This window comes from Cavia porcellus, unplaced genomic scaffold, assembly GCF_034190915.1.
Source record: "Cavia porcellus strain 051 isolate PalLab524CR breed Dunkin Hartley unplaced genomic scaffold, mCavPor4.1 scaffold_10, whole genome shotgun sequence".
NCBI lineage: Eukaryota > Metazoa > Chordata > Mammalia > Rodentia > Caviidae > Cavia > Cavia porcellus.
The window spans coordinates 7470128-7486283 of record NW_026947493.1 but is presented as its reverse complement, the minus strand read 5'-3'; the positions used below and the strand labels follow the sequence as shown (position 1 = coordinate 7486283).

The 16156-nt window shown below is 46.7% G+C and overlaps 1 protein-coding gene across 2 annotated transcripts in view; it reads right to left on the bottom strand.

The window, feature by feature from the left end:
- Positions 1–381: 381 nt before the first annotated feature.
- LOC106025863 (endogenous retrovirus group K member 113 Gag polyprotein) overlaps positions 382–16156 on the bottom strand; it is a 104474-nt gene continuing 88699 nt past the window's right edge. Inside the window, exons 4-7 of one of the 2 annotated variants that reach the window (XR_010050058.1) lie at positions 15993–16125; positions 4762–6078; positions 1541–1702; positions 382–600 (exon numbers count right to left, since the gene is read on the bottom strand). Coding sequence is in view for 1 of the 2 variants with exons in the window: in XM_063256967.1 (XP_063113037.1) it covers positions 2982–4628 (1647 nt within the window). In the remaining variant the exon portion in view is untranslated. Of the gene's footprint in view, positions 601–1540; positions 4721–4761; positions 6079–15992; positions 16126–16156 lie in introns of those variants that run through there. The other variant, XM_063256967.1, reaches the window with a different exon arrangement.

Sequence of the window (16156 nt, the reverse complement as noted above, 5' to 3'; positions counted from 1 at the left end):
TCCTCTTCCCTAGGGGTTGGAATGGTGACTCCTGACTTCCTCAGGGTGTTAGGGAGCTATTTAGAATATCAGTCCTTAAGATATGGCATTTGTTTGATCTTTTGTCTGGAGGCCTGACCCACAGCAGATGGTGTCTGTCTTCCTAATAGTTGCAAGGTATCTGGGCTTCTGCACTGGCTCCTTCAAGGACATAGCCCTGTCTCACTGCCCATAATATTTCTAACTAAAGCAGCTGCCTATTATAACATGCTCACCCACCTCTACCCTCCTTCATGCATCCCTCTCTCTTCTTTATTGCAGAGTAATATTCTTACTTTTGCACCAACAGTATAGGATTCCTGACCGGAGCCGCGGGAGACAGGAGGCCAGACTCGAGCAGGATCAGCTCTCAAAGTTTATTGCCTACAGCGAACCGGACCTAACAAGGTCCGCCACCCTCAACGTTGGTTCCTCTTCTGCCCGTTAGGGGCAGGGTCAGTCTCTTATAAGGGAAAACAGCATCCAATCATAGCAAAGCAAGCCCAGCAAGCTAATAGGCTAGCGTCATCGGTAGCTGGGCAGATGTGGCAATTTGGCGGGCTTGTTCGGGCCGGGAAGAACCTGGAAGCAGGAAATGGGCGCCATCTTAGCGGACCGGTCAGGCGGCTCCCCACATCTCCCCCTTTTTTATTTATTTGAAAATGTGATGTCATGTGGGTCCCTCTAGGGTGTTTATAATCTTGTTATTGTTGGACACCTTGGAGCGGGTCTACTTTGTAGGCCGAGGCATGAGAGAATGTAGAGGTCTATACCCTGCTGTGCATCACCTCGTTTTGTGCATATCCCCCCGGTAGGACCATGCTCAGGGTGAGTGGTTCATTTTTTTGCAGGGCCAGGCATATGTGAACTGAACCTGGATGCATATAGACATTCATTCATGCCTTCCCCCCAACCTTTGAGGCGGATGGCACTGCAGTACCCTTGGTCTCGCATCTCAATGCCAATAATTTGGCTCCAGGAGGGACCCCTGGCCTTAAAGGCCATATATATCTGAGTGGAGCCTATCTTAGGTTGACCGGGAGGACGTCTCCCGTCTTACCCGTCATTGGCTTGCCCACTCAGCTTTTATAACTGATGTTCTGCGACATGAAGGAGATATGCGGCAGCCTGTCGACCCGATGGGCCGCCCGCTGCCATTTGCATGGCTGCCATAGCCGTGACCTTGACCTGTTGCTGGGTTTGCATAAGGCGGTCTAACAAGCATTTGATAACAAGCCTTACTAGGATAGCCATGGCAATTAGGATCCAAAAAGAGGTAATCGTGGGACAGAAGGAAGAGAAATGGAGGGTCGACCGGAGTTAAGCGGGTGGGTCATAATCAAGGACTGTTTGATTGATGGTGTAAACCCTGGGTGAGGCGGGCAAGGCCGCCGAAAAAGGTGCCAATGTGGGCGGGTGGTGCCAAGGACCCCAAAGATATTGTGGTGGTTCTGTGGAATCTGAGCATATCACAGGGGTGATTAATAGGAACCCACAGAATAGAAAAAACTCCAAACCAGACATTTTAGTTTGTAGATGGTCTCGGGCGCTGAGCGTCGGTCCCAGAAGGGTCGAGTTGACTTGTGTCCGCGGGCTTATCCTCCTGTGCTTTATCAAGAACTGGTGGGGAGTTTACTGCTCGCGTCAATCTTTCCGGGACCCATAGCGGCTCGCGACCTGGTTCCTGTGGGAAGACACAAACCGCACCTCGGGTCCAACTAACCACTGGATCCGGGCCCTTCATTGTCCTGTAAGGACATCTTTCCATCTAACCAGCCCTTTGTCGGTTGGGGATGGATTGCTATGTTCCATGGCAGGGGAATGATTATTGTGGTTTAAATTGAGAAAATTTATGGTAAAGAGTGCCAATGATATTCTTCCTTTGGGCGTTAGGCCGTGGCCTATCCCCTCTTTTTGCTTTTGTAAGACACCCTTGAGTGTCCGATGTGCCCGTTCAATGATGCCTTGTCCTTGAGGGTTATATGGAATGCCATGCTTAAGGACAACATCCATTTGTTGACAGAATGTTACAAAAGTTTTGCTGGTGTAAGCAGGACCATTGTCTGTTTTTAATATATTGGGCTTTCCCCAAGCAGCCCAGGCTGCAAGACAATGATTAATAGCATGGGTGGCCCTTTCTCCAGGTTCTGCCGAAGCAAACATAACCTGAGAAGCGGTGTCAACCGAAACATGTACATATTTGAGTTTTCCGAATTCTGGGATGTGTGTAACATCCATTTGCCAAATATGATTGGGGCGCAGTCCTCTCGGGTTAACACCAATAGATTGTTGAGGTGAAGAGATCACACAGGCCGGACAATGTCGTACTATGTCTCGTGCTTGTGCTCTCGTGATGTTAAAGCGCGCCACAAGGATGCGGGCATTAACATGGAACTGAGAGTGGAATTTTTGGGCCGATTCTAGAGGACTGGGAAAGGTGAAGATCCATACTGGGCGCGTGGCCAAGTCCGCCAAGGCATTACCTTCCGCCAAGGGTCCAGGTAGGTTAGTGTGAGCTCTGATATGTGAAATGAACATTTTTGAGGTCCTACTCCATAGTAGATGTTGAATACCTCGGAATATGGAGGCTACCGTCGAAGAGGGTTTGATGGGACCTGCCATCTCCAAAACTTGGCGAGCATTTACCACATATTTGGAGTCTGACAGGAGGTTAACGTCGCCTGGGAAGCGACGTAAGACTTCCTGTATTATCTGGAGCTCGACCACCTGAGGTTGGTCTGGAGTGAATTGGATAGTTTTTGGCTCTTGACCCATAACCACATATGCGCCTATGCCTGATTTGGAGCCATCCGTGAAGATTATTGGAGCTCCAGTTATGGGGTATGCGGATGTAACCTTGGGAAAAATCACAGGGTGTACTGTAATAAACTGAAGTAGTGGGTCTTTTGGGAATTGATTATCTATGGTCCCTTGAAACGTACACCGGAGAATCGCCCAGGAATCTAGACACGTTCAGGGCCAAGAGCTCCTCCTTGCCTAATCTGTCTATTAGGACAATTACGTTTGACGTGTCCTGTTTGGCCACAGCCAAAACAAGAGGTGTTGTTTTTACTTTTATTGCCCTTTGCCGGGGGCTTGCCTCCGTTGGCGGCGCCTTGAAGGGCAGCGACCATGGCGGCGGCGAGCCCGTGATTAGTTACCAGGCCACCCAATTCATGGCACAGGCGTGTCCACTCTTCTAAGGACCTATTTTTGTTAGTTCTTAGGACATCACGGCACTCCTTAGTGCACTGTTCAAAAATCAATTGTTTTATGAGAGGGTGAGCCGCCTCAGCATCTGGAAAAATCCTGTTAGCGGCCTCAAGCATGCGGGCCACAAAGTCTGAAAATGGCTCTCCCTGCCCTTGTATAATTTTTGTAAGGTGACCCGTATGTTCTCCCTTTCCAGCCAGCCGTCTCCAGGCCTGGAGGCTAATTTGTTCATAAACCTGGCGAGGGTATTGAGTTTGATCTTCCTCAAAGGCTCCTCGCCCTAATAGCATATCCCTGTTCCACTCTCTCTGGTTATTTTCCCTGTTGGCTGCCGCCTGCTCTACACAGAATTCCTCATTCCAGGACTTCCAATCTAAATATTGTCCGGGGGAGAGGCAGGCACGTGCCAGCTGGGTCCAATCTCCAGGAGTTAAAAGCAGACCTGCCAATGCCTCTAAAAGCGCCATGGTAAATGGCGCATTGGGCCCATAAGCTGAAACTGCGTCCTTGATAGCTTTAAGTTGTTTAATTTCTAAGGGCTCATAATATCCTCCTCCTCCCCTGCCTCCTACTTGTACTGGGAATGCATGGAGACCGGAACACTCAAAGGGAAGCCGCGACCATACCCTCTGGTGGAAGGAACGTCCTCCTCCCTCCCCAGATGGGGGCGCAGAAGGCAACCCAGGAAGTAGCTCTCCCTTTAACCAGGGCGGTGCCATAGGTTGTGGGCGCCCTCTGGCGGCCATGGGTGGAGGTGGCAGCCCAGGGAGCAACTCCTCTTCCGGCCATGGCGGTGCAGTGGGGCCTGGCGCCCTGAAGGGGGTGATCGTGGGTCGCAAACTTGCCAAAGGGCGGAAGGGCTTAAGCTCCTCCCGTAAGGCGGAGTAGCTCGAGCAGGGTGGTGTTTGGTTCCCCTTTTTATCTTCCCGAGCCCTGAATTCCTCTTTAAGCTGTGCAGGAGGGTCCTGTTTAGCGAAGACAACCTCCTCTTTTGAACCTTCCGAATCAGAATCAGAATTAGAGCCCTGAAGGTCCTCCGGAGACCCACAATCGGCAGTGGCTCCGGACTCCTCTGAGCATTCCGATCGAGCTTTATCAAAAGCCTGTCGGGCTGTATGAAGTCCGGGGATCTGCTCATCCGTTAGGCAAGCTCTAATCATCTCCCATAGGGGTAGAACCATAGGGTCTAAGAGACCCCTCTCCTGGGCACATCTAAGGTCTCCTCCCAGCTTTTCCCACGATGGGAGAGTTAGTGAGCCCGTGGGCCAAAACCAGGGGGCAATATCATTGATATGGTCCAGGAACCTCGAGAAGGTGACCCGGTTCATGTAGATGCCTCGGGTCCGCAGTAAGACCCTTAGGGAATCGGCAAGGGGCTTGCGAGCAGCGTTGCCCATATTAGCGAAGCGAAAGCAAAACAGATGCAAAGGGAAAAAAGAAAAAGAAAAAAAAAAAAAAACCGGCGTCCACTCGCATGGCACTCAAAATCTGTTAGGTGCGTCCACCCAACCCAGGTGATCCAGTACTCACCTGTCCCGGGAACCGCTGTATCTCACGTATCTGATCAGGGTGAAGAGAAGAGGCGCTCAGGGCCTTCCGTTGTTATTGGGCCAGGTCCTCCGTCGTACCGCAGGTGACAGCAATCGCACCTCCCGGCCAAAGAGGCACGTCGCTGAGCCTTTTGTCCCCGTACGGGCCACCAGATGACCAGAGCCGCGGGAGACAGGAGGCCAGACTCAAGCAGGATCAGCTCTCAAAGTTTATTGCGTACAGCGAACCGGACCTAACAAGGTCCGCCACCCTCAACGTTGGTTCCTCTTCTGCCCGTTAGGGGCAGGGTCAGTCTCTTATAAGGGAAAACAGCATCCAATCATAGCAAAGCAAGCCCAGCAAGCTAATAGGCTAGCGTCATCGGTAGCTGGGCAGACGTGGCAATTTGGCGGGCTTGTTTGGGCCGGGAAGAACCCGGAAGCAGGAAATGGGCACCATCTTAGGGGACCGGTCAGGCGGCTCCCCACAGATTCCTTTTCTAAAAAGCTGCTCCAGCACTTGACCTCTTGATGATGGCAGTTCTTTCGGTTATAAGATGAAATCCTAGTGTTGTTTTAATTTGCGTTTCTCTTCTGGACAGAGATGCTGGACATTTTTTCACATATTTATTTACCAATTGTACTTCTGAGAAGTGTCTGTTTATTTCACTAACCCATTTTTTAATTAGGTCTTTTATTTAGGGGAGTCTAACTTTTTTGAGTTCTTTATATATTCTAGATATTACTCCTTTCTCCAAGAAACAGTTGACAATTTTCCCCCCAGCTGTTTCTGTTGGGGTTGTCAGCTGGACCTCACAGACATCCACTGTGCACATTTTGGGGGTCAGCAAAAATTTCCAAGTTGTGTGAGGATATACTTCCCTCTCCTGAAGAATATTTACAGGTGCGGTCTATGAATCAAGATCTAAAGTGCTCACTATATTGCACAAAGCTGTGACTGTGTCCTGGGCTGAGTCTGAAGGCCTCCTAGGCTGAAATGAGGAACTTAATCATCTGTTACAATAAGGGTGTAGATTCACTGAATCCCATCATGGAAGATGAATTTTCAGTGTCAAAAAAGAAGACTAGAAGGATGTATTGGAGGAAGGAGGATGCCCACAGGAGCAGAGGGGAGGTGCTCACACAGCTGGGGTGGGGCACACATTTGAAGGCCACGTGCATCATGGGTGATCACAGACAGATTTACAAGCTCACTGCTGGGTTATAGGGCAGGCTGTCCACACAGGCTGGAGGTGGAGATATGCCTTAGATAAGCTGTCTGCTGCTTTCTGGGCTAGAAGTAAAGGGCAATTCTCAGCTGAAAAGGAAATGACAGACACATTTACAGGAGAAGGGGAAAAAAATACACCAGGCTTGTGTTCTAAAGCAGTTTTTCTTTAAAAGTACAATTTCAAACTCTTGGTTTCTTGTTTTCTTTTCTACCTAGTTTATTTCTCGTATCCAACCTCAGCTGTATCTCATGACCATTTCCAAGGCTCAGCCTTGCGTGGGTCTAGGGCCACTGCGTGCCCTCTGTGGCAGGCCTGAGTGAGGAAGGTGCTGAATTTGATTTTCCAAACCACCCCACAGGCAGCTGAAAGTCTCAGTTTTTGCAGCCTTTTCCCAAATACATCATTCAGAGGATCAAGGCCCAAGAAGCAGCAACTGGGCCCACAGGAACCCCATTTTAACAGACAGGAGTAGGAGAAGATGAAGGGTAGGGACAGCACCACCAACCCGGTTTTCTTAGCTCCAGAGGCCCCAAGGAAACCTCCACCTCCCCTGGTGCAGATAGGCAGGGCTGCCTCACCCAGAGCTTGACAGAGGAGGGACCCTGCTGGCTGCATCAAAGAACGGGCAGGTCTCTCATCCATGTTAAATGCAGGCTTCTGGGGGTGGGTTCAAGTATCTCTTTATCTAAACCATACTTCTCAGAGCTTCCTCAAGTGGCTTTTTGCTTGCCTTTGCTTTCACTCCCTTCACATCTCCAACCCCACCAGGCTTATAACCTTGGTCTCTTTAGATGCTAATGCCAGGGAGAGGGACAATGAGAAATGGGGGCACACACTGGGTCCTTTACCTGAGCAGGCCTCTTTTTCTGAGGGCAGGTGCATCAGGGCTTTAATTGCAGCTTTCAGCCTCTGCCACTGAGCCCCGAGGACTTCTCTGCAGGCAGAAGTGCCAAGTGCTACACTCTCTCCATCCCACAATCTATGACCAGGGTCAGAGGCCACTCTCACTCTAAAGAACGCCTTTGTGCCTCACCCTTGCAGAGTTGCCAGCCTGCACACTGCTCTCTGCCTTCACAGAGGAAGGCTGATCCCCAGGGAAGTCATACCAGCCTGCTTGTAGGAGCCCCTCCTGCTACAGCCTTGCTTGGTGACAGCTTTTGAAGGAGTGAAGGTTCTCTCTAGCCACACACCTGAGGAAAGCCTGCTGCAGAGCCTGCGGTGGACTTTGCCATCCTCCACTTCATTAATTCACATGGAGAAAGGAATCACTTGAATAGTATGTGAAGTCTGCCAAATGACTGGTATTTGGCTGCACTCTTGAGATACAGGTGATCCGTTCTGCATGTGGTGATGTGAGTACACTAGGCCAATCAAGACTTACACTGATCATCCTCCATGTGTGCCCCCTGCACCATGCCATGACCGCTCAAAACTGGAGCTGAACTATATGAACCAAAAAGAAGAGCTGGCCACAGGTAGCCTTCAAAGAGTACTTCTGTGGCCTGGCGTGGTGGTGAAGTGTATAATGCCAGCACTTGGAAGGCTGAGGCAGGAGGATTGCTTGGCTATAAAGTGAGTTCAAGGCAAGCCTGCACTACTTGGAAAGACTCTGTCTCAAAAAACCACACCAGAAAAAGGGTGCTTCTGCAATCTTTTTGTTGGCCTAGGAAGTCCAGTTTGGTTTTATTCTTGCCATGAGCAGGTAAAAATAACTTCACCAAGGGAATTTGGTATCTTGTTGGCATTAAAAGTTCACAAAACTAGTAGCTCTGGAAGACCAAGAGACGGGACTTTGGGCTTGTTCCAACCTGGTCCTCAACTCTGATGCCTTTCAGTCTCATGCAGTCCTAAAATGGGTGAACAATTTCCGTTTCAAAGCTCTCCCCTCCCACACGGGCACTCAGTCATCTATCGGCAGCTTCCTCTGAGGCTGAGAGGTCTGATTCACCGAGGCTGCCCCGGTTTCCATGTATCCTGCCCACAGGAGCTGTGACTCTTGGCCCTAGCACCTGAGGGTCAGCAACAAATGGGCATCTGAGGCTGCCGGGGGCCAGTCTGGGCTGGGTGAGGCTGAGGTGGGTGCTGTGGAGTGCCTCAGCTGAACGTGGTTCTGAATTTTCTCCTTGCAACGAAGCTTTGTAGTTGGCCTTTCCTGCGTGTGGTGTCTGAACTCCAGGTGCTGACCTGAAGTCTTTGTGGTTTAGATTTTGTTATGGTGCTCCCAAGTATAGGGTGGATGCTATTTTCAGTATTTACCTACATCATTCTCTAAAACATGCAGCCAACAGGAATGTCAGGCCCCACTCAGTAGATGAAGAGAAATGAAGTGAGATTAGTTCAGTGTCTGCTGCTAGCCTTGATTGTGCTGGGATTTGGATCTAGGCAGGATCACCCCAGGGCTCATGTTGTTACTCACCCCTCCTGCTTTGGGAAAGTGGGCAGGTATAGAGTTAAATATACACGAGTTGAACCATAAATTCGCCTGCATACATCCTACATGATATGTTGTCCTGTGATCGACATAAAATGAGTAGCAAATGATTTATAAGCTGGTGCTTAATATTAGAGTCCTTTTAAAGTCAACAATAGCATAGTATTACAGTTATAAAAGCTGAGACTATGTTTACATTCAACTCTGCTACTTGAGGACTGAATGACCATGATGAACTATTGATGTGTCTCAAAGTCTCGAGTCTTCACATCTTTAAATTGGGTTGCTTTCATAGAAGACGAATTTACAACAGCATAGGATCTGGCACACGTAGTATGCAGACAGTTACTGTCTATAAATCAGGACAGGCTCCTGTGTTTGGTATGTTTTTATTTTTTAGCTTGGATTAGTGTAGTGGTGGCTCAGCGTGGCTCCTTCAGCTGCAGTTTTTCAGAGACAATTCTATAAATTCTTGCTTCCATGTATGAACACTCACACTTGTGTGCATGTGCATATAAACATATGCATGCGAACACACAGAGCCTACAACATCTGTACTTGAAATTATATGAACTAAGTGAATTCTGTCTTGTTTAACGAGAACTTATTTCTTTTAGTAAAACAATCACTAACTTTAAAGCCCGAGAAACTTCAAGGTTAATTTTAAAACTACTTTTGTAAACTAGGCAGAAGAATTGCCATAATGCCTAAGAGTTGCAAAGTAAAGCAAATGAATTGACTGTGCTATTTATTTTCCTATGAGACTCTTAGAAACAAGAACATAATCTGTGAAACTGTTACAAATATCAACCAGAATCTTAGTTAAGCACATCTGTATTGAATGTCTTCTCTGATGTGGTTTTATGGATATTGGTAAGTGCAAAATAAGTCATCCAGTGAAATATTTTCAAAATACAATGTTGATGTAGAATAACATATTTTAAACATCTGTTCAGAGCTTAGCCACAGTGTTTGTTTAAAAAAAGAAAATGCTGTAAGACCCATATTTATAAAAAAGAATCTGTTATGTGGAAAACCAACCAAATGCTCATTAATAAAAGATGGTTAAACTGTAGCATGCACAGATGCTCCTGGATTTACAAGGAGTGTTGGATATCTTTACAAGGAGTGTTGGTTTATCTGGATAAACCCATTTTGAGTTGGAAATATTATATCAGGAGTGCATCTGAGGTTTGGGGTAAAGCCTAGAGAGAGATAGAATATGTCTCACTTTTGTGAGATTCTGACTTTGATCCTCAGCACCCTTCTTGCACACACACACACACACACACACACACACACACACACAGATTCACTGCTTCACCTGACGTATCAGAGATCTTACCTGAGCACCCTAGAGCACTGTAACACATTCCTTTTTCTCTCTTGCAATCGCTTGACTGACTAGGATTGTAGTTTACTACCAACCTTTGAAGGGGACGCAGCATCTTACCCAATATTGCTAGTCTGGGGAAAAGTTGTAAGTACAGTTTCTACCAAATGCATGTACCTTTTGCACCACTGAAAGGTTGAAAATCATAAATGATGCCATCTAGAGTTGGAGACCATCTCTCTTCACAGTGGAGTGAATATGCAGCTATTGTAACAACATGTTATTTATATAGGAATGCAAAATGGACCACTGAGATACCTTCTCCTCCAGGGCAAGAATTTTGTCTGTTCTGATCACCTTGTATGGGCTCCTCAAGCAATGCTTGCTACTCAGTGGGTGCTCAGTAAATGACGGTTTTAATGGTTGGATGAGTGAATGTTGTTCATTTTGAGGCAAAGCAAGGTATTGGAAAAAGGATATAGTACTTCTTATGCCTTTCTGTCTCTTTCCCTTTTTTATTTGCCTTGTCCTTTTCCTTTTCCTCAGTGCTAGGAATTGAACCCAGGGCCTGGCGCATGCTAGCCAGGTTCTCTACCTCTGACCTCTGCACACCCCACCAGGTGTGTGCTTAACCGAGTGTGTGTAGTCAAGCATGTGTACACATAGGAAACATTATCTGGCTTTGGGGAGGAACTGGAGGATGGGGACTGAGGCAGAGAAAGGTAAGCAGGGTTTCCTTTTGTTTCCTTTTATACCATAGCTCACTGTCTGCATGGGCTAATTAAATATAAAAGTTAATAGATCCTGACTGATGTGAGTTTGGACTTCCTCTCCCCCTTGCTACATACTTCTTACTGTCTTGGTAAAGTACCTATATCCTCTGAGAGAGAAATGATAGTGCTGAGGGAGCAGCGTGGTGTCTGCTGCATGGAATTCCTGGGTGATGGACACTGCATCACCTGCCTGTGGGTGCCCATGAGGGCGCTCTTGCTGCTGTCCTCTGGGCCCTGTTTCCGCGACCTCTGCACCACGTGCAGAGCACGGGCCTTCTCAGGAGCTCTGTGTAAGTCTCAGGAGGAATCCACGGCTGCAGTACGAGTCACTGATGAATTCATAATTTCCTCCCTGTAGAGGCCAGTCTCAAAGTAAACAATGTTCTTGTCCAGATGGGTGCTCCCCCTCTTTGAGATTTATCTTACATATACTTTCAAAGTTCTGATCTCTTACAGTTAAGGCCATTCAGCACATGGGCTACAGAGTGCAGGAGGGCCCATAGGCAGGGCAGAGTTCTGTGGATTTTGACTTTCTAAATGTACTTCAGTATCATGGGGGTCCCAGGTGTTAATTTTTTTTTTTATATACCAGGAATTGAACTCACGACCTTGGTTTGCCAAGCAGGCACTTATGATGCTGAGCTAAACCCCTGCCCCTCTAAATGTTAATATTAGGCCATATTTTTATTCTCTCTGTGTGTTTTGCTGTTTTTGATGAGACCACTTAAGTTGTGGACATTGTGCCATTTTCCTGTTACCTATTTTTTCCAATTATTACATTTCTTCCAAGTTACTGTTAATTTTGGGATAGATATCAGCTTGGTTCCTTATGGATTCTTCAAGCGCAACATGGGAGGCTAGGAATATTTTTACATATTTTTAAGTTGTCTTTAAACTTTCAGTACATGTCACTTTTTAAGACTTGGGTGTTCATTTCTTTCCTCTTTGACAATTCTGGTAAACTGAAGGTAGCATCTAGTTTCTGTTGCAGACTCCAAAGACACTGATCTTTCTGTACTTAGACAAGATTAGCATAAACAGCAGTAAAGGTGAAGGTGTTGGCTATTCCATGACGTAATACAGCAGTTTATAAGTATAAATTACACTACGTTATTTAATCCACAGAATCCCATTAGGTTTGCATTGTTTGTAACCCAGTATAACAATAACAACAATCATACTACCTTCTTCTTTAATATTTCTATTTTCTTTCTTTCTTCCCTCCCTTCCTACTTTCCTTCCTTTCTTGAGGTGATAAGGATCAAACCTAGGGCCCTTGTATGCTAGACAATTACTGTACCTCAGAGAGACATTATTAGTAAAAGAAGAAGAAAGAAAACAAAACAAGACCACTCATAATCATGTCTTAACACAAGTTAGAAAAGAGCATAGTGGATGATAGGATTATTTCCAAAGATGAAAAATATTTCCAAAAGATGAGAAGTATAAAACAAAAGAGGCCTTTATTCTGAGAACACGGAGAGAGGACTGGCACGCGGGCCGCTGAAGTCTGGCGATCTCTCTCGCGGACACGTGGCGTGGGGGGAATATAAGTAGCCTAAGCTTAGGGCAGTGCCCTAAGGCCATTAGAGATGCACAGGTATTTCATTGGCACACGTTTGGTGCCAGGGGCAGATTCTGAAGGGTGGGGGAATATAGGGTTACAGGTAAATCTCTAGAGGTGGGGGAGACAGAAGCTCCCTAATTCTGGCTGAGGCTTTTTCTGGCTACAGTGTCCGGTCTGGGTCAACAACCCTTTCATATCCCGTCTTATGATTATTATGAAAAAGGGCGAAGATTTCTCTCTTTAACTAATTCCTGCTGGCAGGGGGCGCTGTACTGGAGCCTAGGGGAGTCGATGGGATGATGGCTAATGCCCAGGTAGATGCTAACGCGAGGTGTTTTAGCCAGGACAACTTCACTGGTGAATGTACATATGTCAGATTGGACAAACAAAGAGACATGATGTTATATGAGGAAACATGGCACTGTCATATTTAAGGACCCAGGTGAGGTAGAAGGAAAGGTGCCTTTGATTTAGACATGTTATTTTATCAGGATGACGTTGAGGTAGGATCATTATCATGGTGAGGTAGAATTCTGAAAAATAAGTGTGAGGTTAGAAGGAGTGAAATTATGAGAGGTGATTATTCCCCCATATGAAAGCATAAAAGTCAGGAGGGTAGGTGTGTAAAACTTGTCTCTAGTCTAGGAGTTGAACTGGAAAAAATAGAGGGAGTAGGGGAGATAAATTAGATCTCCTGGGGATGTGGGAGGATCTGGTTTGGCCTCTCCAGAGGGTTGTGGAAGGCAGAGATCAGCATGTTGTCTCAACAGATGTCGGAGGAAGGAGAGGACTGGGACATAGTCAGCCAGGGGAAGGAGATTTTGGGGAGTAGGAAGATTGTAGAATAAGAATGGCCTGCCATACATAAGTTCAAAAGGACTTAAGAAAGTAGGAGCCTGGGGAAGTGCCCTGAGCTTGGCTAAGGCTAAGGGCAAAAGTTGAGGCCAAAGTTGGTGTAGTTCTAAAGTGAGTTTTGTAAGGAGTGTCTTTATTAGGCCATTTGCCCTTTCTACTTTCCCTGAGGATTGTGGATGGGATGTGTAGGTGCCAGCTGATGTGTAAGCTCGAGGATACCTGTTGAGTGATCTGAGAAATAAAGGCAGGACCATTATCTGACTAAATACTCTGAGGTAGACCAAACCTTGGAATGATTTCTTGTAATATGATTTTGGTAACTACATCAGCAGTTTCCCTGGTTGTGGGAAAGGCTTCTATCTATCCTGAAAAGGTACCAAAAAAGGTGAAAAGATATTTGAGATTTGTGGTGGGGCATGTGAGTAAAATCTATCTGCCAGTCCTGACTAAGGGTGTGTCCCTGAAATTGATGGGTAGGAAAGGAAGGGGGTGCCATGCATCCCTGAGGAGAGGTCCTGGCACAGAGATCACAGGTGTGAGTAATCTTAAGAATGATAGCTTTTAGAGAAGGGTGTGTGACTATTGGGGCTAAGAATTTGTATAGGGCCTGTGATCCTATATGAAAAGTTGTGTAAGTCAGTGATGATGTCTGAGGCCTGTTGATGTGGGAGAACAAGTTTTGATCCCTGAAAAATCCATTCCTGAGTGTTTTGTGTGTAACCTGGTTTTTGAAGTAGCTATAATTGTTCTGGTGAATAATTGGGCTGAGGTAAACTGTTTGGGACTAAGGGGAGAATATGAGAAGGGCAGGGCCCTTGTGCAGCTATCTTGGCTTGTGAATCTGCAAAGGCATTGCCTTGAGCAATAGGATCTGTAGAGTTTTGGTGTCCTCTGCAATGAATAACTGCTGCCTGCTTTGGAAGTTGGGCTGCCTCTAGAAGTTTAAGGATAAGGGGAGCATTAATGATGGGGGTTCCCTGAGTGGAAATAAAACCCTGTTCTTGCCAGATAGAGGCATGAGAGTGTAAAATGCTAAATGTATACTTTGAGTCAGTGTATATATTTATAATCTTGTCTTCTGCTAGTGTAAGGGTCTTTGTAAGGACAATAAGTTCTGCCCTCTGTGATGAGGTGCCAGGTGGCAGTGGATTTGCCTCTATAACTTTTGACTGGTTAACTATTGCATATACTGCCTTCTTTTGGTTGTCTCTGTTTGTTGAACTGCCATCTATGAACCATGTGTCAAAGGCCAAGGGGAGAGGTGTGCTACTGATGTGAGGGGAAGGGGTGGGAGTCATCTGTAAAAACTCTATACAGTCATGGTGAGGATGGCCCTCTGAGGTGGGAAGTAAGGTGGCTATATTAAGAGGACCATTAGTTGCAATAGAGATGCAAGGGTCTTGAGAGAGAGCAAAGTGTACCTGTTGAAGGCGAGAAGGGGTCATTAGGGCAGGGAGCACCTTATGTGAGATAAGGTCACGTAGGTGATGAGGTGAGTGTACTGTAATAGATTGTTCTAATGTAAACTTTTTAGCTTCCTGTGTCAGGAGGGCTGCAGCTGCAAGAGCTCGGAGACAAGGAGCCCATCCTTTTACTATGTGATTTAACTGTTTTGACAAGTAAGCTACTGCTTGAAAAGAAGGTCCCTTTTTGTGTCCTAGTACACCTATAGCGTTGTGGCCCTAACAAGTAATGTATAGGGTGAAAGGTTGGGTGGGGTCAGGAAGGGTAAGAGCTGGAGCTTTTAGGAGAGCCTCTTTTAATTTTTAAAAGGAGGCATGTATGGGCCTAGTAGGGTCCATGGATTCTGATAAGGGACCCTTAGCGGCCTTGTAGAGGGGTTGAGCTAGGGCTGCAAAGTTAGGAATCCAGAGACAAAAGAAATTATCTAAACCTAGGAAAGATGTAACCTGTTGTTTAGTTGTGGGCACCTGGAGATCACGAAGAATTGCCTTACAATCTGAGGTGATGGAGCGAGTGTTGGGGGTGAGAGCGAGACCTACATATTTGACTTTTGGGGAGGCTATCTGGGCTTTGGCAAGAGACACCCTGTATCCATGACTAGCAAGGAAATTAAGAAGACTGCCTGAGTGATGTATCGCTAACATGTGGGATGGAGAACATAATGGGAGGTCGTCTATGTATTGAAGAAGAACACTAGGTTTGAGATCAAGTTCTATGATGTCAGTATCGAGAGTCTGACTAAAGAAGTGGGGACTATCCCTGAACCCCTGGGGGAGCACTGTCTAAGTAAGTTGTTGACACCTGAGAGTGTCTGGGTCAGTCCATGTAAACGCAAAGAGGTTCTGGCAATCAGGGTGTAGGGGGATAGTGAAGAAGGCATCTTTAAGATCTATAACTGTAAAGTGAGTAGTGGAGGATATGAGAGAGCATGGTATAAGGATTTGGCACCACTGGGTGAGTGGGGGTAACAGCACTGTTAATTATCCTAAGGACCTGTACCAGGTGATAGGACCCATCAGGCTTGAGTACCGGGAGAATGGGAGTATTGTGGGGTGAATGGGTAGGTTTAAGAAAACCATTGTCTAAAAGCCGCTTAATTATGAGTTTAAGTCCCCTTAAATATTGGGGAGATATGGGGTATTGGGGAATGCAGGGAAAAATTGAGGGATCCTTGAGATGGATTAAAACAGGTGTGGCATGTGTAGCCAGAGTGGGATTGAATGTGTCCCAAACCATGGGGTCAACCAGAGAAGGAGGAAGAGCGGGGAATGGCTTTGTGATGCATTGTGAGGCTGTTTGGAGGATTAGGGCTGTGGGGAGAGAGAAAGTGAAGGAAAAATTAAGCTATTGAAGAAGGTCTCTACCTAAAAGGGGTGTGGGACATGTTGGGATTACTAGGAAGCTATGGGTAAAGAAAAGAGTCTGGAATCTACATGGGATAGGCCCAGTCTGCAAAGGTTGATTCAGCTGGCCGTCAACGCCCACAACAGAAATCAGAGACTTACTACAGGGTCCTGAAAATTCAGGAAGTACACTATAAGTCGCCCCTGTATCCACAAGCAGAGATATTATTTTACCTAAGACCTCCAGTGAGACTCGGGGCTCTGACAAGGTGACCAGAGTGGGGGCTGTGAGCCCCGAGCCCCATCAGTCTTCCACAGCAAGTCCGAGCAGGTCAGTCAGCGACGAATCTGGCATTGACGAAGTCTCCTGTGAGGGCGAAGGATTAGAGAATGGCCTA